A 24,443-nucleotide genomic window follows, 5' to 3' on the forward strand; every position below is an offset into this window, starting at 1 on the left:
TTTGTAAGTGTCCAATAAAATTCAAATAAAATTTCCCGCGGCTAGGTACGAATGAATACACTTCATTTATTCCATTGGCTGATTTGAGTATTCCACCAGAACATTGGAAACATATCCGCGTCTTTGTAACACTGTTTTACTGCATGAAACAATTGTATTTCTATTGAAAAGTCTTAATAGATAGAACAGTTTTACACTCAATTCTCGACATCAATACAGTTTGTGCGTACACCTTTTATTTTCAGAGAATTACCAGCGCAACGCGTTTATATTTAAAGGCTATGTTCTCATATTTAGTACTTACTTCCATATTCTTGTCAACATGTTAACATGTAAAAGTATAAAGAGCAGTGGAAGCGAGGCCTCACTTTAATACATTGCATTTCAACCCGAGTCAATTCGCGGCCAGTGTATGGATGTCAGAGTTTATATACAGGTCATCACCGGAGTTCGCGGCCAGTAAAATAATAGTTATATAATAAATACGCTATCCGTGAACTAGGTGACCTGGAATTTTCTTTAGACCAGAAATATGTAGATTCTTAATGGGTTTTCAACAATACAATGATAAATATTATTTTTGATTAATTTAACAATAATTATTCCACCATATTGACCAATGTATTAAGCATGAGCGCGATGATTATCGATACTGTTAATAATCGAATCAAATAGCAATGCCCGACAAACCACTAAAACAGGTTTGTTCGAAGAACGCGCCTATAAATACGGAAACTTCTCGTGTGGCCGGTTGACTCGTATGTTTTAATTTCACTTCCATTCTTCTTTTGGTTTTCTGTTTTGTATCTATAGGTTTATGACCAGCAATATGTAATAATGTAAAATAAGCCGCGTAAACTCCGCGTAACATCCCGTACTGCGTGTGATGCAGCTAAGAACTACACAGAAAAAAAGACATTCGCTATCCTTGATCTCATTCATTGAACTATCAACGCCGTATATCTTTTTTAAAGATATTTCTTGTTTCTCTTAGTTTGATATATTTCTGCCTACATAGATTAGCTTACCTTTAAGAACACACTTTGTAGAACTTGGAAAGCCTGCAGATTTCTCACGCTGACACCTGTACAAAAAAAAAAGAAGTATGAACCTCAAAACACTTTCCCCTATGATTACACTAGTAGGCTACTAACAAAACAACATTATTACAACACAATTATTTCCTAAGTAGATTTGGTATAATAATAATGATGTAATAAATATACATGTACATAGTTTGTACTTAGAATAGAAGAAATGTATTTGTTAATAGAAATTTTATCATAAAACAACTTTACATAACATCTCCAAATATTAATTCATTGACAAATAAGAACTTGTTACTATTAAGACCACTACCCTGTTGTATCAGTTGTAATTGACATACGTAGAAAGTTGTAATAATCATCTGATATAAATTCTATTACATACTGAATAGTTTTAATCCAGGTATTCAAAATTGCATATTCACAACTTTAATAGCACAAAATGTACAATTTATGTAAGTTAAATTAAATTCTATAAAAGAATTCAAGTCTGACAAGTTTGTATCTGAGGACAGACAGATTTTCATCCTTAATCCAGTATTTGATTAAAGTGATATTATGGGCATCTAACAGTTTATAGGTGTCTATCGCAAACGTTGTTTATTTTTGGTGTTTTCACTTCATAAACACTTATATTTGTTAATGCAGCATCAACATACTAAAACAATATACCGGAAAGAGAAAAATAATGCATTTGAATATCAACCGTACTTTCGTTTGACAACTGATCACGCATGTACAATGTGAGCCTAAATTTAGTTTTAGTGCAGATTCGTTTGTACGACACAAAGACACTATTTTGTTTTACGGATCATTTCGGCTTACAGGACTGGGTGAGTCACGTAAAATATCGAATATAAAATATATTTTTTATAAACAACTGGTAGCAAGATGAGTTGCATATAATTGGTCAGTAACCACATTTTAACTTACTCTTTTGACCTGTTAATTCTTTTCAGCTCAATTAAACAGTGAAAAATGCCCATAATATCACTTTAACTGCTCTATTTTGCTGCTAGGGTTATAAAACATCATGGGTTTATTGTAATTGCTTGATTATTGATCCCAGCAGCTTATCATCAAAATATCATGCTCATATGTGCTAATGATGACCATTTAAAAAATATGAACAATTATAACTTCATTACATCTGGTAATTAGTGGTACACATTACATTTATCCTAAATCAAGGAAACATAAGCAACTTGGCAACCTTTCTATGGCAACCTTTCTAGAAGTTCTTAGAAACCAGTAACTATAAAGAAATTTAAATTTGAACAGATCTTGAAAAGTGGGATATTGTAATTGACATAATGCCAGAGCTTTAAATGTCAGTCAGTCACTACTTATAATATTGATTGTGATATTAACACTTGTGTCAAGTAACTAACAATTTTAATTCGACCTAAATGTCATTTAAGATTGTAGAAGTTATCCAAATAAACAACTTGTCCAAATATTGGTAAATGTTATGTTTAATTTTGGAAGAAAATGAAATGCATTAACCAGTTAACAAGTGAACCTCCAAAGGAAAACTATGTTTACCACAATGCAGGAGGTCAAGATTGAAACATGGAGGTGAGTGCAAACCAACAAGCCACAGCATGCCCAAGTGTCATTAGTTATATATGCGAGATCTACATAGAAGAAACTTTTTTTCCAAACCAATAAGCTAAGGTACAGCTGAATAAAGCTCGAGTACTTGAACAGTAAATACTCATTAGCATAAGTGTAAATATCGAGCATAAGTCAACATTCTATAGAAAAAAGAAAGAGAATATCTGAAAAATTTCAGAAAGGACCATATAACATGATAATCTTGTGTTACATTATTCTCAAGCTAAAGAAAATTGCTTCAATTCCAAATCTATTACTTGTAATGCACTCCACAGCAGTAACACCCATCTTTTTATGGCTAAAATGTTTAAAGCGCATTAAAATTTGTATTATTGATGCGAATACACTTTAATGTAACTGGAAATGACAAGATCATATGAAGGCCACCTAATATAAAGGTATTCACAGTAAAATGAAAACTTATCATTGATGCTTATGTTAATTAAACTATAATAATGCTGCCTGACCTTCACATAAAAAAGTCTTAAGAATTTATCAACACACAAATGGCAGGGGCTTAGGGTGATCTCTTTTATGAAGAATCGTCAAATGGAAAACTTTGCAATACATAAGATCAGAGGGGGTAATCAGGTGATAGTCAAGATGGCGACATCCATGCCGAGGCAGGTATTTTTATACCCTTTACTCCTTGTATTTATTTTTTAAATGCCACTCACTTTCCAGCCATATCAGCAAGAAAGTAACTAGCATTTATTTCATGTTGATATTCCCTCTTTATCTCGACTTTACTCGCTGCGAAATTTCTTAGCGGGATAACCTAATTAAAGTTCCACTAAGAAAATTTGCGGGGAGTAAAGTCGAGATATAAAGCAAGTTTTAATATGAAATAAACGCTAATCACATGTTTACTGATATGGCTGGAAAGTGAGCGTCATTGGAAAATTAAACAAAAGTAATAAAGGGTATATAGCGTCAAAAATAATTGTCTTGGCATGGAGGTCGCCATCTTGACTATTACGTGATTACCCCCTTCTGAAGATGAATTAAAAAAACGCAGGCATCTTTTGTCTGAAAAAAAAAGCTGTGTCTTATACGCTAAACAGTACAGTATTTTGAAAGGGTGGGGCAAAAATAAGGAAGGGTGACCACATATTTAAAAAGGGAAGGGCATAACAATAGAAGTTGGGTCCACTGCCCTTATGCTTTATCAAAGACCCTAAATAATAAAAGCATTTGATTGAAAACCTATGTACACACTATACTACTGATAATGAAACATACACTTGATGAGCCTCACAATAATGAACCAAAACCCAGTAATCTGATGAGACTGTTTTACCCTTTACCACTTAGATATGTATTTTCCCGCACTTGTAGTCTCTTAGAAAGTTATATTTAATTTAAGACCTTTCTTACTAGATTCAAGTTTTTAAGGCTTCATCTCCAAACCTTAGATACTGATGAGCAGCAACCAGCAAAAAACCTGAACAGACCGCGAGTTACTCACAGGCTGTTCTGGTTAAATGCTATTTGCACATAGCCATTTTCACTTTGCTTCTAAGTGGGAAAGGGTTTAGAACCTCTGTTGAAACTCAGAGAAAAAAAGGGAGTATTAAGATATATGAGATTACATGAACGACTCTGGATAATTATAACTTATGGATGGTTTCATGATGGTATTAGCAAAGATTTACGCGTGATTTCTGTGTCTTTCCTTCTGATGTATAGTGCCTATCAACAAATAACTACTTTTACTGTACTTTTTGCCACAACTAAGACTGTATTAGTCAAATCTAGTGCCTATTACACAAAGCAATATCCCTCACCAGCAAATGCTAAAATAAAAAGAACAAGAAAACAAGCATCACTCAACTGGAACTTGGACTAGCATTCACATGTACAACCTCTGGAATGAACATCATCATGATGCATCAGAAACAGTGTTGAACAATCAACCTTACAACTGCAGGCTTTTCCCCAGGGAATTTTTGCAAATGAATTTACAAACCATGTGCCTGCATTTTCAAATAAGGGGTACCCCTGTGCATGAATTTTGCAAGTATGGTACCTATGTGCTTGAATTTCCAAATTAGGGTACACCTGTATTTGAATTTCCTAATAAGAACAAGTGATGTGTTTGTGAAATGTCCCCATATATATAACCTTTGACCTTGAAGGATGACCTTGACCTTGACCTTTCACCACTCAAAATGTGCAGCTCCATGAGATACACATGCATGCCAAATATCAAGTTGCTAGCTTCAATATTGCAAAAGTGTACATTAAATGAGCGATTTTGACTCATATATTTGACCCTTGACCTTGATGGATGACCTTGACCTTTCACCACTCAAAATGTGCAGCTCCATGAGATACCCATGCATGCCAAATATGAAGCTGCTATCTTCAATATTGCAAAAGTTATGGCAAATGTAAAAGTTGGGGCAAACAAACAAACCAACAGACAAGGCAGAAACAATATGTCCCCCACTATAGTAGTGGGGAGACATAAAAACTCCTGTGCCCCAAAAAGGGGAACCCTTGTCCTGAATTTCCTTATCAGAGTTATCCCTTTGCCTGAATTTCCAAATTTGGGGTACCATAAAAGAACAATCAAACCAATTGGCAACTTTTTGTTGATTTGTCTACTAAACAAAATTCTGGGGAAATGCATGACTTATTAATTCTCTGAGTATATTCAAATACATGAAATATATCAGTCTTTAATAGTTTTTCTAATTTTTTTAAATGCTCTATTTTTGTGTTGACAAAATACCTGTCATTTTATTAGTGTTCAAATTATTCAATCAACATGAAATATTAATCAAAATCAATATTTTTGAGAATAACATAACACATTGTCAGGTTAATTGTTCAGAGTTATAAAAGCGAAAGAACCTGTATTTAAAACAAAATAAAATTATACATTACAACAAATAGCTGAAAGTATATAAATTATTGCATAAATCATGGCCATTTATTGTTGAAAATAAAGAGTGTGCATTTCTACAAGGAAATATAAATGTTTATATCAACATTAAATCTTTAACATAGTTGAAATAGAGTAATTGTTATAAAGTTGTGTTTATAATTTATATAAATGAAATGATAAACTAGAAATGTGTCTGAAAGACACAGATTCCCCCTCTGTATGTAGCTGCACACCTAAATGAGTGTGACAAACAAAATGTCCACACACACTATCCCTCCTCCCCCCACACACACATATACTCAGGGGTAACAAAATCAGAATAGCATATATTATACTCAAAATTTAGTTTACCATGCAATGTCTAAATATAAAAAAGATATTAATTTTATTGCAAAAAATTATTTTGACCATGTATGTATGCTTTTCAAAACATTCGATCAAATTTAAAATAGAATTCTAAAAAATGCAAAATGCAAAAACACTTATTGAACTTGACATGCTTATTGACCAATTTGATAAGGTATGTGGGTACTACCGGTAAATGATAGACAACATCATGATAATTAAGTCAAATCCCTCACCTTTACCAACTGGGGCCGGAAGTGCAAAGCCTGGTATCTGATATATAGATCCGGTGCTGGCGGTGCTGGGTTTGATCTCAGTAAAGCCGCAGGTGGTGAGAGAGCCAACCAGCAGCACCAGGTTCCTCAATGCCTGTACTGCCTCCTCACTCTCATCTCCCTCCAGTCTACAAGGGGAAACGGGGCTTAATGCATGTGTATAAAGTGTCATCCCAGATAAGCCTGTGCAGTCCACACAGGCTAATCAGGGATGACACTTTCTGCTTTTATGTTGTTGTTTCAAGTTTAGGCGGAAAATTTTGTCTCTGATTAGCCTGTGCAGAGTGCACAAGCTAATCTGGGATGACATTTTACGCACATGCATTTAACTCCATTTTCTCAGGACAAGGCTTATATGTGAATACAAGCATAATTGATTGATCTATTGCTTGTTATTGTTTTTGTCAAGTGTTGAACATTATTTCAAGCATAATAACAGCAGACAGTTAACATACTCTCGTTTTGCTAGGAAGAGCATAACCAGAGTCAGTGAACAAGTTTTAAGTGCTCATTCTTATGTCGTTAACAGGCAAGTGTCCTACTTGAGTCAGAGGTTAGGTGATAATGAAGTGCAGGATTGCTCGAGAGGTTTATAAACTCTATTGTCAAAATGTATCTTCTTTATGTAACATGTGTAAAATGCTAATGACTATCTCATATTTTAGAGTGTCTGCCAAGGAAGAAATTGTATTGTATTTGTATTTGTAATTGTATTTGTGTCTGTTAAATCTAACTGCAAAGTTTTTATGGTGGGTATTTCAAGCCCCTGTACACCAAAAGTAATTGGATGCAGGCTTAACTAGCATCAGCTCATATGAAAAAAAAAGACTTTTATTTCAAGGAAAATATTATATACATGTATGATAGTTTACTCATTCGATTGACTAGAAAGGCATCACACGAAATTGATTGTATAGAAATGTATAGAAACCATGCAATTAATACTAACTAAACCTTCATCAGATTATGTGACAGGGCCACAGGTAAGGATTGTTTTAATGTTTTTTACGATTTGTATTTGACAAAAAACAGAAAATAACGAAAATTTAAAAAATCAATACTACAGAAAACAATTAATGAAAATGAGCAAACCAATTGCAATCTTTGCTTGGTTGAACCCTTTTCCTCCGTACCGCGTTCGATTTGAATTTGTATATTGCAACATAAGTGCAGCTGTAATATTCGAAGTGTGTTTATACAGACACCAGTTATGGCCAGTGTCTATATAAAAAAAATACTTTGTTTTAAAAATTCTGGTAAACGCGGACCGGCTAGGAAAGACACTGTGAACAGTACATTATCAGATTTAATAGCCCATGTGAGGACAGCTTCTGAAAATAATCAGCTGAAACCATCACTGCGATTTTGTGTCTTTACAACAATTACATTGTGGAAAATGATTACCAATGGCTTTTGGTTGATAGAGTGTGTTTGAAAACGCGCCCTTGAAACAAAATAAATCATTATCAACCATGATTTGTCAATAGACTAATTATTTATAGTAAAAAACAAGAGCTGTCACCATACAGTGACAAATGCCCCAGAAAAACGCTTTTTCGAAACCTAAACGCAGATTTCAAAACCTAAATGCGGACCCTTAGTTCAAGGTCAAGGTCAAAGGGTCAAAATTTGTCTGCGTATGGAATGGCCTTGTCCAAATACACATGCATACCAAATATGAAGGTTACATCTGAAGCGACATAGAAGTTTCAAAACCTAAACGCAAAGTGTGATGGACAGACAGACAGAAAATCAGACAGACAGACAGACGGACAGAAATGCGATCACTATATGCCTACCTTCGGGGGAATAAAAATAATTGACAATGTGAACGTATAATGACTTGATTGATTGGAATAAAAATTGCTGAGAATTATTAATGCCCAAAATAAAGAGCTCATATCATCCAGAAATATAGGCAAGGTTTTAATCATGTAGTCAAAAACTAATTGACAAATGGTGTTGACAAAAAAACTAATTATCACAAAAACCTTGTTGCAAAAACGAATTGACATGAAATCTTATCTGTTGCCCTGATGTTGGAATGTTTTTTTTACAATTTGATAGGTAAGTTATTCACCCCCAATCAAAGGACATTTCCTAGCCACAACCATTCATGTTGACATTGTCATTTCAACAAAATAATATCATTTGATTTGTAAGGCACAGAATTTTGTAGCCGATATTGCAAAAAAAAATTGTACACAAGCGCAATATCAAAATAATTGTTAAATAACACATGTGTAAGGTTGAAATATTTTGTATGGCATTATGGCTGCATTAAACAACAAGAGAAGTGTTCGTCAGAAACACAATGCCCCCTACTGCGCCGCTTTGAAAAAAAATTTTTTTTTTTTTACCTTTGACCTTAAAGGATGACCTTGACCTTGAACTTCCACCACTCAAAATGTGCAGCTTCATGAGGACACCGCTTTGAATATTTTCTTCTTTTTTTTTTTACCTTGGACCTTGAAGGATGACCTTGACCTTGAACTGCCACCACTCAACATGTGCAGCTTCATGATAAAGCCGCTTTGAATTTATTTAATTTTGACTTTTGACCTTGAAGGATGACCTTGACCTTGAAGGATGACCTTGACCTTGAACTTCCACCACTCAAAATGTGCAGCATATGAGAACACCGCTTTGAAATTATTATTTTTGTACCTTTGACCTTGAAGGATGACCTTGACCTTGAACTTCCACCACTCAAAATGTGCAGCTTCATGAGACACACATGCATGCCAAATATCAAGTTGCTATCTTCAATATTGAAACAAGATGTGTTTGTGAAACACAATGTCCCCCTATATGACGTTTGACCTTGTAGGATGACCTTGACCCTTCACCACTCAAAATGTGCAGCTCCATGAGATACACATGCATTTCAAATATAAAATTGCTAGCTTCAATATTGCAGAAGTGACATTACATGAGCAATTTTGACCCATATATTTGACCTTAAAGGATGACCTTGACCTTGACCTTTCACCACTAAAGGCATGCATGAGATACACATGCATGCCAAATATCAAGTTGCTATCTTCAATATTGCAAAAGTATTCATAAAATTAGCGATTTGGGCCACATATATTTGACCTCTGACCTTGAAGGATGACCTTGACCTTAACCTTTCACCACTCAAAATGTGCAGCTCCATGAGATACACATGCATGCCAAATATGAAGTTGCCATCTTCAATATTGCAAAAGTACTCATAAAATGAGCGATTTTGGCCACATATATTTGACATCTGACCTTGAAGGATGACCTTGACCTTTCACCACTCAAAATGTGCAGCTCCATGAGATACACATGCATGCCAAATATCAAGTTGCTATCTTGAATATTGAAATACTGCAAAAGTGTACATTAAATGAGCGATTTTGACCCATATATTTGACCTTTGACCTTGAAGGATGACCTTGACCTTGACCTTTCACCACTCAAAATGTGCAGCTCCATGAGATACATATGCATGCCAAATATCAAGTTGCTATCTTCAATATTGCAAAAGTTATTGCAAATGTTAAAGTTGGCGCAAACCAACCAACCAACCAACAGACCAACAGACAGGGCAAAAACAATATGTCCCCCACTACTATAGTGGGGGACATAAAAAGTTATGGCCAATGTTAAAGTTTTCGGACGGACAGACGCCATATATATTTGACATTTGACCTTGAAGGACGACCTTGACCTTCACCTTTCATCACTCAAAATGTTCAGCTCCATGAGATACACATGCATGCCAAATATCAAGTTGCTATCTTCAATATTGAAAAAGTTATGGCCAATGTTAAAGTTTTTTTGGGAAAGACGGACAGACTGACGGACAGACTGACATACACACATACACACATACTGACATACTGACTGATGGACAGTTCAACTGCTATATGCCACCCTACCAGGGGCATAAAAACCAAAGTATAGCAAGTGATAAAACACATTTCCATGAGCATACCTGAGTATGAAATCTGTGAGGTAGGTGTATCCTTGGCATGACTTGAAGTCGTCCAGGAGGATGTGTGAGACCTCACTGGAGTCCTTGAGGAAGCAGAACACAGTGACAAACATCTCCACTAGGTCCAGGGGGGACAGGTCCTGGGCACGCTGCATGTTCTCAACGCAGTGACGAACACAACCCTTGTCTGACAAGAGAGGAATATTCATTTATTATATAGGAGCCTTGCTTGGGGACCACATGACCTACTTCTTCAACCAACGTCACCCACTTCTTTTATTTAAAATAGTAATTCAGTTTCAGACCCAGAATCAAATTTGGCAAATACATCATTGGGGAAGATGTTCTGACCAAGTTTCATGAAGATTAGTCAATAAATGCAACATCTGCTGGCAAACCAAATGTTGACAACTGACAGCACACAGCAGACAAAAGGAGATCACAAAAGTGATGAGTGCTTGAGTTAGCTAAACATTGCTGGATATTATTAAGGCAATAGGTGCTGAGAAGCTGAACACCCAATACCTATGTCTACAAGCCATGAGAGAAATACAGAATTGTATAATTATGCAACAGTACCAGACAACAACATTATGATGCTTAATCATGATGTCTATGGAGTGTAAAAAGGTGAAAAAGAAGAAATATCAGACATATATTTTCCAAAGCAAAAATCTCTTAGGTCTCCATCACGATAACATCAGGAATACATACCATGTATGTACTTGGTGACAGTCTGCGTGAGGCCGTGTCGAGACAGGGTGACTAGCACCTCCCCCGAACTCTTCCTCCAGTTGACATTGTGAGAAGGGCACCAGCTGGTTATTGCACTGAACAGAAGGCCTAGATCATCCTTGCGCGCTAGCTCTTCAGCCGGTGATATGTGGTTACACAGCCGAACTAGAACCTGCGAAAATAATACTTCATATATCTTTCATGACAATTGTTTAAACCATAGATGATCTTGCATTGTACAATGAAATGGAGGCTATTGCATAGTGCATGCAACTGAGGATATTGCATAGTAAAATGCATTTGATTTGATTATTTATAGGTACCTATTTCCAAAATAATTCATATATCAAACAATGAATGTCTTATAGTTTGTCTATGAATACAGCCAAAAATATATAAAAACTTTCTATAAATCATTTTAATTGCTTTTTTCCCAAAAATATAAAAAAAATATATTGAATAATTTTAGTTTCTTTTTTACCTGCACAAAGACTTTTTGAAGCAACACTCGTCGTTCACGTGGGGTGAATTCGCAGCCAGCCTGAAGCACATCAGGATTGGCCAGATCAGGCAGATCAAAGAACAGATAGAGACACTTGACGAGGGTGGAGGGGAGTGAGGCAGCTGTCATGCAGTCTATCAGGGCCTGGTTGCCAAGCGACAGGAGGTTCAGGGAGCTCAGCAACATCCAGCCTGCACTGGACTCCTCAGTGGATTCTATTTCCAGGAACTTCACTATTGCGCAACTGGCAGCCTCTAAAATATCATACACAAGAATAAGGTACAACAAAATTTATTTTACACAAGTATTTCAAAGCTAAGAACTGATAACTCTTATTAAATATATCACAGTAAAAATAACATAATCTGTGCATTAAAATGAAATTAAGAAATCAGAGAGGACAAAGGCCATCTGGACAGCCAGTATGGTCAATTTAAACATCGTGTTTAAAAAAATTCAAATAAAAAAGCAAGTGTAATGTTCAAGACAAATATATAACTCGCTTCCCAAAGGAAAAAAGCTGTCCTAATGAAAAATCAAGCTGTTGCATTTTACATGTTGACATTTATAAATAATAAAATTTGTCTGCAAACATTACCTGTGGACTGGTTGGATGCTCGTCGTCTCACCTCGGTCACCATTAACTTTGACACATGGGAACAAAACTGCAGGATGTCACTGAACTTCTCTGGCATGGCACTTGCAGGAACATTGCCAAATATCTGTCAAATTATTAACTAAGTTTATTATGAAATTAAGTTCAGTTTCTGTAATTAAATATCAATAATGACTTTCTAAAATTCACAATATTGCTGCATTCTGATATGAAAAGCAATCCAAATGACCTTTCATTAATTACCTGCCCTATCCAATGGAAACTGAATGGAGCACAACACTTTTAAAATTGTGAGGTTCTTCTTTTTCTTTGCAAAACAAAATAATTACTTGATGTGAACATTTACAGAAAGTGTTTGATCACACGGTCGACGGCCAAAGGCCCTAAGGGGCTCACCTGAGACTCCAAGGAAATTGTTCTGATTAATAAGTGAAAACAAGGTTTCACAATAGAAAACTGCCCCAACACCGGACAGCTATGTGTTTGCATAAACCACCATAATTGCAAAAAATCAGCTTTTTTCCGGACAGCCATGTTTTTGCATAAACCACTATCATTGCACAAAATCAGCTTTTTTCACTTCCTAAGCTTTTTCTTTCATCTATTAACCTTGTGAATTAGTCTTTTCCCATAAGTAACCCAGTTTTATACTCGGCTTAGATCTTATTGGGACAAAATGTCTCACTTAATTAAATGAAAATAAATGCAGCCTCTGAAGCTTCTTCTGTTATTTGACCTAGTGACTAATTGTTAACACCTACCTGACTTAGTTTTGACAAGATATTATTAAGAAAAATGTTCATATGAAGTTTCATAAAGATTAGGCAATAATCGGCCTTCTAAAGTGTTCACAACGCAAATGACAGACCATACAAAAGGGACAACTAAAGACAAAATAAGGACAAAAGGTGATCACAAAGGCTCATCAAAGAACTGCAGCTGAAACAGGATTTAAGCTACACTTGAAGCTACCAGCTGAACATCAAATTAACATTTATTAGTCCCGACCAGTTTCACCGGAGGGGACTTATGGTTTTGTCTCCATCCGTCCGTCACACTTTTCTGGATCCTGCGATAACTTTAAAAGTTCTTAATATTTTTTCATGTAACTTGAAACATGGATAGATGGCAATATGGACATTATGCACGTCATTTCATTTCGTTCCGATGTCAAAAATTCTGGTTGCTATGGCAACAAATAGGACTAGAAATACTGCTGAAAATGGTGGTTTTCTGGATCCTGCAATCACTTTTAAAGTTCTTAATATTTTTTCATGAAACTTGAAACATGGATAGATGGCAATATGGACATAATGCACGTCATTTCATTTTGTTCCTAAATAAAAAAATTGGTTGCTATGGCAACAAATATATATAAAAAAATCTGGAATTTCTGACAATGGTGGAGCCGGTAGGGGACTTATATTGCTTAACAATAGTCTTGTTTATCCTAAATTATATGAAATGACAAGAAATCGGTTTTAATTATGAAAACAAAAATAATCCTTCTATCCTCAATTCATACAGATACACAACTACAGTAAATTATGTATCCTGTCTTAATTATAATCAATGGTTATTACTTTATAACTTTTTTAAATGTGTAGCATTAAAATATGGAAAATCTGTATCATTGGTAAAACAAGAAACCGTCGGAGACGGATGATGCTCCCCAAAGGTTTTTTTTGTCACAATATTTCACTATATATTCAGATAAAAGGAAACGTCTTGAGGGCACAGTAGTTGGGGGGACAATCATTTTTTATAGAAAATTTCAAAGGACCATAACTCTGTGAAAAATCATCCGACCATAACCCGCTGATAATATGCACATCTCCTCTTGGTAGTGAAGCTTCCCATAAAGTTTCATTGAATTCCGGTCATTAGTTGCTGAGAAATAGCCCGGACAAAAATTGTGCACGGACGGACAGAGGAAGCGGCGACTATATGCTCCCCCCAAAATAAATTTTGGGGGAGCATAAAAACTAGTCCTTCACAAATACAGGTACACAAATTTGAAAATTATAATACTTTATCTTTAGTATTTGATAATATTGATTTTTGTTTTGATAAACTAAGATAATTAAACCTAACACAATTGAATTCTATTAACATAAATTAATAATGTGTTAAAATATTTCCTTAATGTTTTTTCTGTGTAAGTGTTTCACAAGTACAATAGCCGAATAGGAGAATTTTCACAGAGATACTTCTTCACATATTTAACTTGACACATCAGAACATTATTTTTTTCCATATATTAATTCATTACAGTAACCGTAATGTGCCTGCTCTATATTCAACTGTTTCTCTATTGCAAAATAAAACCTAAGAGAATGCATATGAAGAACCATCATCCAACCTTGCAGAATATAGGTAACATCTTATAGAGCTTGTCCTCCTGATCTTTCTGTGTAAAGTCTGAAGAAGGTTGCTTGAAGTCCGTAAATAGTTTTTTGAGATGCATAAGACCTAGACTGGTGTCCTGGGGTTTGGGGGAAGAGTCTACATTGGCAGCACTTGCACTCCGACCCCCCAACAACCTCTGCATGAAACTCATCTCCACCGATCAGTTGGGTTACATCATTCTGAAAGGTTAACATAAATCATGATAATATATACAAGTGCAAGTTAAGCATGATAACACTGAGGCATTACCAATCTTTTTCATAATGCTCAGCTGCCATGAAGCTTCATTAAAAATATTAACAACTTAAGATAAAATCAAAAGGGTACCCAAATAATTTACCTAATCTTCACAGCAGATTTCAAAAACTTGAAAATTATTTGTCAAATTTAGAGAATTGTCATTTTACATAATGAAATGGCCTGAAATTTAGTTCATTTTTTATTTGACTCTTGGAAGTATCACTCAAATCTTGAGTGTTGCAATATGTGTAATGAAGAAAATTGTTACACCATTGTTTTGATTCTTAGGCCGTAGGGCTCATGAAAAATATTAAACAATATAATCAACTAGTGCTTGTGTTATTTTTGCTTTTTTGAGTGATTTTTTTTATTTTTTTTAATCACCACACTTAAGTTTGGCACCCTTCATTTGGTCCTTAGTTATGTAGAATACAATGTATATTAATTATTGCAATCATTTTTAGGGACAAGTAACATTCACTTGTAACCAAGTAAAGTCATATAATGGTCAACACTTAGTGACTTACCTGTTAAGTCAACTCCAACCTGTTTTTTGGTCAACTCGTACATGTACATACCCGAAGTCAACTCGTACCCAATATTAAGAAATGTACAGAAAAGGTGTAAGATGGTAAGTTGGTAAGTATAAATCATAGTGATGATGTCTTTTTTTCTCTACATGTTTCCTCTTGAATTACCAGTATCTTCGCAAACATTTGTGAGACTTTACATCTCTATTAAGTTTTCAGCTTCAGATTTGTATAAAGCAGGAAAATAATTGATTAAAAATCAATGGTAATATGTTTAAAAGGTGTGAAAGGTGTTATATACAGCAAGCGTTCATTTATTGTCAAGCATGATTCAATTTAAGTTAATTGGTATAATATATAAAATAACAATAATACCCATTTGGTGTGAACAGTTTTATATACAGTGTATGGTAATTTATTGCAAAAAAAGTTTCAATTAAACTTTAATTAAAATTATCTGAATTTTTATTTATTAACTTTACCTTCATTAGCATCTTTGGTGTGTATGTATGTCAATTGTGTAAAAGTCAATGAATTTAAAAGATTTAAAATTGTGACATAATATAAGAAACTTGTTACCAAATAAAATTTGAATAAGGTACGAGTTGACTATGGTACAAGTTAACCAAACTGGGGATGAGTGACTATGCAGTTGCAATCAACAAACTCCCAGCTACTGACCCTCCAGATCACAGGTAGTTATAACTCCTAAAGTAAAGGCTTTTTCATGCAACTTGATTATTAATCAGTAATATGAGACACATCAAATATTTTCTGACAAAAATAAACACAAACAGATCATAAATATATCCCCAATGCGCAAATTAAAACAACTTACAGGATATGGTTTGCTTGTGAAATAATGATATTAATAAAAGTTTCAAACATGTCAAAGATTCATGAAAATGTGTAAGTTTTTGTAATGGACAATGCTAAATATTTGGAAATTTCTAAATATGCCAAAAATATGCATAGACTATCTCGGGAATCCTCCGCAATATAGATATTGTGTCTAACCAACCAATCATGATACATCAATTATCACCGGAAGCATCACAACATAGATTGAAATGTTTATTCAAAACTTCCTCTTTTGGTTTGATAATTGTTTTGTATAACGTTTTTGTTTTCAGCATTTTTCCACAAAAGTCATGCAAATTGATGTAGATGGTAACAGGTATTGTGTTTGTTACAATGTATTAGACTGAATGAACTTAATTCAACAGACATACATGAGCAGGGCTCCCACTGCTGTTCGCAATTGTCGCCAAATGTGAAAGTTTTAGAAGAGTGTCGATAATATCTTTCAGTTTGCGAAAAACATGTGGCAATAAAATTGAATAAGATGTAGAGAATTACTGGTCAATATAGTAGTTTCTGTCAGTAGTTGCCCCATTCATAGGGCACGCAAAGTTGAAAATTGAAATTGAGAGTCTAGAGCCGTTAGACTTCTTTAAATTGTTCATAGATGATGCCTTAATTAATTGTATTCTGCTATTTAACTATGCTACTTTTAAGTTAAACAGCCAATTAAAACAACACTTGTGAATGAGAAAATAAGACGAGATAAGTTAAATAACCTCTGATTAAATAAAGGCTTTCCTGACACTGTGTGGCTAGTGTACAGGTCAGATTCAGAATTTCTGCTGTTAAATGAGATTTTAAATGTTTTTGTTTTTTTTAATAAAAACAAATATTTGTAAAAAAAAAAATATATTATAATAAATGTTAAATTGCTTGAAATTTACAACTTCAAGGAAGTAAAACGATATTGAATTTTATTGTTAAAAACATTTTTTTTTAACTTAATACACCTGTACAGGTAAAAAAAACATCAATATGTTACAAGTACCATAATAATTTACAATCAATGAAATATAATACAATTATAGGTTTTTAATTTTCCTATCAGCCGCCCATTTCAGCCTCTATTATATAAATTAATTCAGCAGTAATGAGGCTTATCAGTTACTACATACATACCATGATAAGGGTTAAATATATTTATGTAATTTAGATAAATACTTTAATAAAACAACATTAACATTTAAGTGTTTTTTTTATATTAGTTAATGTTTCCACCAAACTTCCAAATGTGAGTTGAACTGATTTAATGAGGATGGGCATGGTGTAATGAGGTGATATGGCAAATAATGTTATTACACATGTACAACACAACATGGCAATATATGAGCATTGAACTTTTTTATAACGTGGTCCATTATAATAACGCAGGTTTGTGGCTTATATTTGAGTTTATGTTTATTGTATGATTAACACAGATTAAAACTGGATATTCCAGTAAGGACCAGTGCTTTCTACAGGCTATTTAATGGTCCCTCACCGGGGCGCTTGAAATTTTCCGAGAAGTGTCTTTTGGCAGTTACTGCAGCTAGCCATTTTTAGGATTAAAGCGATATCGACTTCGCCGAAAATTTTGAAAGCCGATTTACGATCCTTTGTCACTTCACCCAACTAAAGCATACCTACAGGCGGAGCGTCGTTGTATTGGAAAATCAATATTGTCCAATGAGAGCGCACGCTTGGTATGACAGCACTTGTAGACTGGTAATACCTGCAGTTAAATCATGCAGACGACTCATGACGTACATGTAATTGCCACAGAAATTCTGGCCAGTTACTAAGAAGATTGATCATGGCAACCGGCTGTAATCCTCATGGAAATCGTGCATTTCATGCCTAATATATATGTACTGTCAAAACATTTATTCGAATTGTAAAGTGTTTAAACAAATTATTCTTGAATTTATTACGCAACTGTTAATGTTTTGTTGAAATATCAAATGAGTATAATTAAATTTGTCATCCGAAACCCACTCCCGAATGGTGATGTTAACGCGTTTGTAATCCGAACACACACTTCCGCATGTTAACATATTCTTGCTTCAAATAAGCAGTGTTAATTTATTTTGTGTTGACCAGACTTGACCCTTTGTCTTGATCAAAAGGGCACGAAAATTATGCAGCATCTACAACGTCGCGTCATTTGCATGGCAAGCGTGGGTGTATTGAGCGTTGTATAAACAAGCACACATCGCGTCAGGGAATTTACGCATGGTCAGTGGTAATATTTCATAAAATCTATAAATATTCACTTATGCCAATTTTTTTTTGATACTTAAGAAAAATGGCAACGTCTGTGTTAAAAAAAGTATTGCGCACTTTCATCTTCAATATTTACCAGAAAGCGTTTTTAAAATAAACGGGATTATCGGGTAATGAATATAAACTTGAAAAGTAGTAAGTATGCAGTAATAGTCGGGTTGATACTGATCTATTGGGGAATCGTTCGAGTCGGGATCTATGCAGGACAGATATAAAACAATTAAAAAATATATATTTAAAATAACTTTATAGCTGGAGGGGTTTCTTCAAGAGTTATAGCGCACCAAATGACGTCTTTTGACGCTATTTTCCTTTGCACCACAGAACGTCAATTGACATGTTAAATGAAAAAAAAATCAACGTTGGGAAGGGACACCGCTCCCTAAGCCACCCTTGTAAGCCCCAGGGCGTCTGAACAAATTCCTGTGGAAAGCACTGAGAACTTGTATAATATTTGTTTTTAATCATAAAACAATTAATACATGCATTGCATTGAAGACAATGGTTTAAGATTTTTTTAAAATTGGCTTACATATTTTAATAGTTGCGAAAATATTATTTAAATGGCGAAAATGGGTTGCAAAAGGAAATTTTAACCCAGCGAGAGCCCTGCATGAGACACAATTTTGTTTTTGTGCCTGTATAAGGAACAACTTTGAGCTGTCTGAATGGGGAGTGAGACAATTCACCCCCAAGACAATTCACCCCCAGAAGACAATTCACCCCCTAGACAATTCACCCCTGCTCCCTGGAGAATTCACCCCCAGATATTTTTTCTGTTTTCTTTTTCTGTTTGTTTAGGATTTAGTAATTACAAATAACTGTTTTCTAAGGATAGTTATTTGTATTCTATTTATTTTTTTATAAAGTTCTAATAAAATTAATAATAATTGTGTTTATGACATTAAATAATTTATTATGTGTTTTTGTCTTATTTATAATGTTTTTATTAATTAAAACAGTTTATATTTGTAAAAAGTGTATAAATAAGTAATAATGGTATTGGGTAGATTATCTGGAAATAATCCAATGTTTTTTATTTGATAAGTTATGCAAGTTTTCGAAATTTTCATAATATAATTATATTTATTTTTAAATGGGAAATATAATAATAAAATATTTGTCACATAATCACTTTACAAAGTAACAACACCTAAAAGCAACCTTTTTCACACCACTAAATGTAACAATAAACATATAATCTGTCAGGCATTCAGAGCTGATGAGGGTACTTTTTATCTAATGGTAGAGATAAGGCTATTACTGATAGGGGTTGCTTAGAGCATAGACTTAGATCTATAAGGCTGTAGTATGGAATGAGTTAACATACTGTATGATTGAAGTGGACTTGAATTGAGTACATTTTTTGTAAAAAAAAAAATTCAGAACATTTTTCAAGTTTGTCAATTTACCAAAACGTGAAAAGGCCCTTTTAAAATAAAAATAATAATCAAAATATCAGGTGAACACAAATGGCATTTTTTTAATACAGGTATTACCAGGTATTAGAATTGCCCATCCCAACATAATTATTTGTCAATGTGTGTAACTGAAGTCATTGTTTATCTGTTTTGACACATTGATTAATCTCTTTTGACACTTTGATAAAGCCACATCAGGGGTGCGAATGCTTGACTGTAATACCCATTAATGGCACACTCCCAACCAGATTAAATTTCCTTTCTTTAATAAAGGCTTTCTTATAAATTAAACCACTGTATTTAATTAAATTAATTATCCTATCTAACATGAATAAATAAGTAATTGTGATAATGTAAAATTCTAAGAATTCAATGAAATTAATGAATCAACTTCATTATTTGAAAAAGTACTAATAATAAAATAGTAACCTAATAATATTATTTAAAACAAATGCACAAATATTATACAAAATACTTAATTTATTTTAATTGTATATGTTGTAACACACTTTATTGAAAAATACATTGGTTGAATTGCATTTGACAAAAACCACAATGTCAACTCATCTTTCATTTACATACTACATTTATTATTTTCACGTCAAAATTGTGCTGCAAAATCAAAATTTTAAACCCAAAACATCTGCTCACACCTTATTTTCAAATATGACAAAAGCAAATGACAATAAAATCTCATATACAATATAGGGGTGAATTGTCTTGGGGGTGAATTGTCTTTGGGGGTGAATTGTCCAAGGAAATCAAATTCTGGGGGTGAATTGTCCAAGGGGTGAATTGTCTTGGGGGTGAATTGTCTGACACCCTCTGAATGCAGTCATAGAAGCTCAAAAGATTAAAGTAGAACTAGTTGACTATGAGTATGATACGATTTGACAATAAACCCCAAAAATGGATAAGTGTTCAAAAGTCTTTTCTAAATTAACATTATCTCACAGCTATATATGAAGTGCAATATATATTAAAGTATAATGCGTTAAGAACCTATTATGACCTTTGGTCGAGTAAGAAAATCGATGAATGGGAAGAACATTGCGATATCAATTTTCACTAAAATTTGAGTTTATTAGGGCGACAATATAAAATTTAACATTGCATTTATTATTAATCACATATAATACGGTATATTTCAATAACTAGAATGTAACAATGCACCGGGATATGCATGTCAACTTACATATGACAACATAAAAATATATAATAAGTGACAGACGATAATTCGTGTTGTGGATGCAAATTTATGTTTTCCTTTGCTCACTTCCTATGTCAGCGCCGTCTATAAACATTAAAACCGATGCCAAATTGTTGCAAAAGGTTACACACCACGAACCGTTTTTCGCGTATAATTGTTTTGCAAATGAAATAAATATAGTGATTTTTGTATTTCGAATTAAAAAAGGTTTGACACAATTAAACTTTATATTGAAAAAAATGTGGCAAATCTCATAGTCAAATGCAGCAGAAAGTGTGCGTAGAAATGTACTTGACTTTATACTTTAGTTTACGCACAACAGTACATATAAATATATCATATATCGTTTTCACGGTAAGGTCCCGGGCGTTTATTGTATAAATGGTTACTGTTATTTTAAGCGTAATACGTACGATTTGCTTTCGACGTTATTTACGTCAAAATATATTTCGAACTTATTAGATGTGCTTTTAAGCTGCACAACTTAAACTTTTATATTTTAAACACGTAATTTGTATGATTAACCGACAGCTAGTTAATGATTCAGAGAGCGTTGAACTTTACCGTAACGGTTAGCGTCATCGAACGCGTGCATGCGCTTCCTCTGTGCCGTTCACACAAACAAAAGATCAAGGTCAACATGCAGCAATTAACACCCTAACCCCGATGTGTCATTTTTCGACGTAGTTGTATAACCCAGCTTTTCACCTTAGCTGACCTTTGCAAGAGTCAATTAAAATTTGAATAATATTTCCCGCCAGTAGGCCCGAATGAATGCATGGGCATGTCGTATTTGTTAAAAAACAAAAAACTGTTCGAAACAGAAAACGTGCAATCTACTAAAAAAACATGAACATTTACCAAAGATCTATCAACAAACGTGTAAAAAATGAGTATTTATAGATCTTTGCATTAACAGATAATTCAATTGACTTTCTATTTTGTGAAACTATATAGGGTTAAACCAAATTCCAAGTCTGCTTGGCTTTAATGAAAAGGGATACAGCAGTGCGTTTTATATCAATTTTAACTGCGTGTTCAGCGTGAAACAACTATATATCTAATGTACTTATAACTATGCCGGTAATATTGCATTCTGTGCACTAGTATATTGCTCTACCTTATCCTGATTTTTGTTTTGACCAAAATATTGTAAATTGTTTTCCAAAATTGACCTTTAAAAATGTAAAATTATTGAGTTTTTGACAAGCTGTCGTTCCAGTAGTGAGGTCACTTAAAAATTTGCGAATCTGAAACACCTTTTTTAATTTTGTTAATTTACCAAAACGTGAAATCTGTTGGACGGCCCCTGTTGGAGGGGCCGTCCAACAGATTGCTTGCTTGACAAAATAAACAAGAAATATCTTTAAAAAAGATATACGGCGTTGATTGTGGTCGATGTTTATGAACGATCAAAAGTTATCTCTATGAGATAAAAAGTAGCGGATGCCTTTTTTCTGCGCAGTTCTTAGCTACATCACAAGCAAATCAATTACGGGGTGTTGCGCCAGATTTCGTGGCTTATTTTGCTTTATGTGATATTATTACTCAGATATCTATATTTACAGAATAGAAAAACACAAGAAACATGAAAATAAACGAGTGTATATAGGTCAGCCGGCAATACTCGAATCTTATTTAATTGCATAATTATAGTATAGTGAATTATTGTGCTCATGCTTAATAAACTGGTCTAAATGGATAAATATTTCTAATTAATTTTATCAAAATTGGTCCTTATCATGCAAATGTTGAAAACATATTAAAAATCGATGATTGACATACCACAATAATATCGCCGAATATCTTTATTTAGTATCTTTCTGATCAAAACAGACTTCAAGTGCACAAAGTTTACGAGACGGCGTTTATATAAAGATTTCTGCAACTGACCGCAAACTGACCTTGATACCTTGCGGATTGGAATGCAATGCATTAAAGTTAGGTAACAATTCTGCTGCTGAAACGACGGCTTCTTTACGCCAACTGTACACGACCAAGGCAACAGCTGTGCCTAAAATATTGATATATCGACAAAGCGACTAAATGAACTTTTTACTCCATCAGACAAAAATAGCATAGATTCCAATTGTTTCCTTCAATGAAAAGATCGTAACCCCTTCTGCGAACTCCGGTGATGAACTGTATATAAACTCTGACTTTCACACACTGGCCGCGAATTGACCCGAAACCTCGCGGGTTGAAATGCAATGCAAGTAAGTACTAAATATGAGAATATAGCCTTTAGTATAAACGCTTTTGCGCTGGTAATTCTCTGAAAATAAAAGGTGAACGCACAAACTGTATTTATGTCGAAAATTGATTGTAAAACTGTTCTATCTATTGAGCCTTTTCATTAAAGATAAAATTGTTTCATGCAGTAAAACAGTGTTACAAAGACGCGGATATGTTTCCAATGTTCTGGTGTTATACTCAAATCAGCCAATGGAATAAATGAAGTGTATTCATTCGTACCTAGCCGCGGGAAATTTTATTTGAATATTATTGGACACTTACAAAGGTCAAGTCAGGGTGAAAAGCTGGCTTAATACAGCTTACGCCGAAAAAAAATTCTTTCAGATTCGCAAATTTTCGTTTTTGTTATGATATGTTTGAGGAAATAGTTATACTGACCATTTACCGTGCTCTTAAATATCCATTATATGCATCTTTTGACGATTTGAAAACATGAAAATTATAAAGCGCCGTGCGACGCGAAACGATTGAATAATTTGGAAAGTTCTGTTGTTGTAGTTATATTTTGGGAAACTACGAGGATTGCTTATATAGGTGAAAAATACATCCCTCTAAGCATGAGCATGGATGGTCGAGTGGTCTAGGCGGGAGACTTTTTACTCCAGGGGTCAGTGGTTCGAGCCCTGTTGAGGATTACTTTTTTACCTTTTTTAAAATTGTATTCTTGTTTTTTGCTGGAGATTTTTAGGTCAAATGTTTAAATTTATCGATATAAAGCATTTAATGACATGCTTCAATACATGCCAAAATCTGTTGGACGGCCCCTTTAATTGTGCAGCGATTTTCACGAACTCGTCTTATCCAACGCAGAAAATAATTTCCTTTCTGGAAATGTACATCTTGCAAGTTTTTTTTATATATTCTGGGTCAAATTTTAAGAAATAACTCGATACACAACTCGCGTGACCAACTCGTTGTCAATCAGACCCGATTAATGAATGAAATCTTCAGGTGTAAAGACACATCTTCAAATTGGACCAAAGAAATCACTCGTGTGTTTAAAATGTCGGCCAATTAAAATGTATGCAAACAATAGTTTCAAACGGTGCTGAGCAGTTAGTTTTGATGCTTAATGTTACGACAAGAACGGTTAGAATGTTTTTCATACGTTTTATTGAATTATGGTGCCGAGGTCCGTTAACCTTTGCAGGGAAAATGCCCTTTACTCCGTGAAGATTTCAGTCTTTGATCGGGTCTGATCAACAACGAGTAGGTAACGCGAGTTGTGTATCGTTTATTTCTTAAAATTTGACCA

General features: G+C 34.1%; 1 protein-coding gene across 1 annotated transcript in view; it reads right to left on the bottom strand.

Annotated features, from left to right (window-relative positions):
• LOC127868724 (WD repeat and FYVE domain-containing protein 3-like) overlaps positions 1-21,025 on the bottom strand; it is a 118,417-nt gene extending 97,392 nt beyond the window's left edge. The window contains exons 1-9 of the mRNA XM_052410728.1: positions 20,954-21,025; positions 14,359-14,584; positions 11,979-12,102; positions 11,360-11,634; positions 10,858-11,050; positions 10,144-10,330; positions 6,138-6,304; positions 4,498-4,530; positions 1,029-1,084 (exon numbers count right to left, since the gene is read on the bottom strand). Coding sequence (XP_052266688.1) covers positions 1,029-1,084; positions 4,498-4,530; positions 6,138-6,304; positions 10,144-10,330; positions 10,858-11,050; positions 11,360-11,634; positions 11,979-12,102; positions 14,359-14,556 — 1,233 coding nt within the window. The 5' untranslated portion in view covers positions 14,557-14,584; positions 20,954-21,025. The remainder of the gene's footprint in view (positions 1-1,028; positions 1,085-4,497; positions 4,531-6,137; positions 6,305-10,143; positions 10,331-10,857; positions 11,051-11,359; positions 11,635-11,978; positions 12,103-14,358; positions 14,585-20,953) is intronic.
• Positions 21,026-24,443: the final 3,418 nt, after the last annotated feature.

This window comes from Dreissena polymorpha, chromosome 2, assembly GCF_020536995.1.
Source record: "Dreissena polymorpha isolate Duluth1 chromosome 2, UMN_Dpol_1.0, whole genome shotgun sequence".
Classification (NCBI taxonomy): domain Eukaryota; kingdom Metazoa; phylum Mollusca; class Bivalvia; order Myida; family Dreissenidae; genus Dreissena; species Dreissena polymorpha.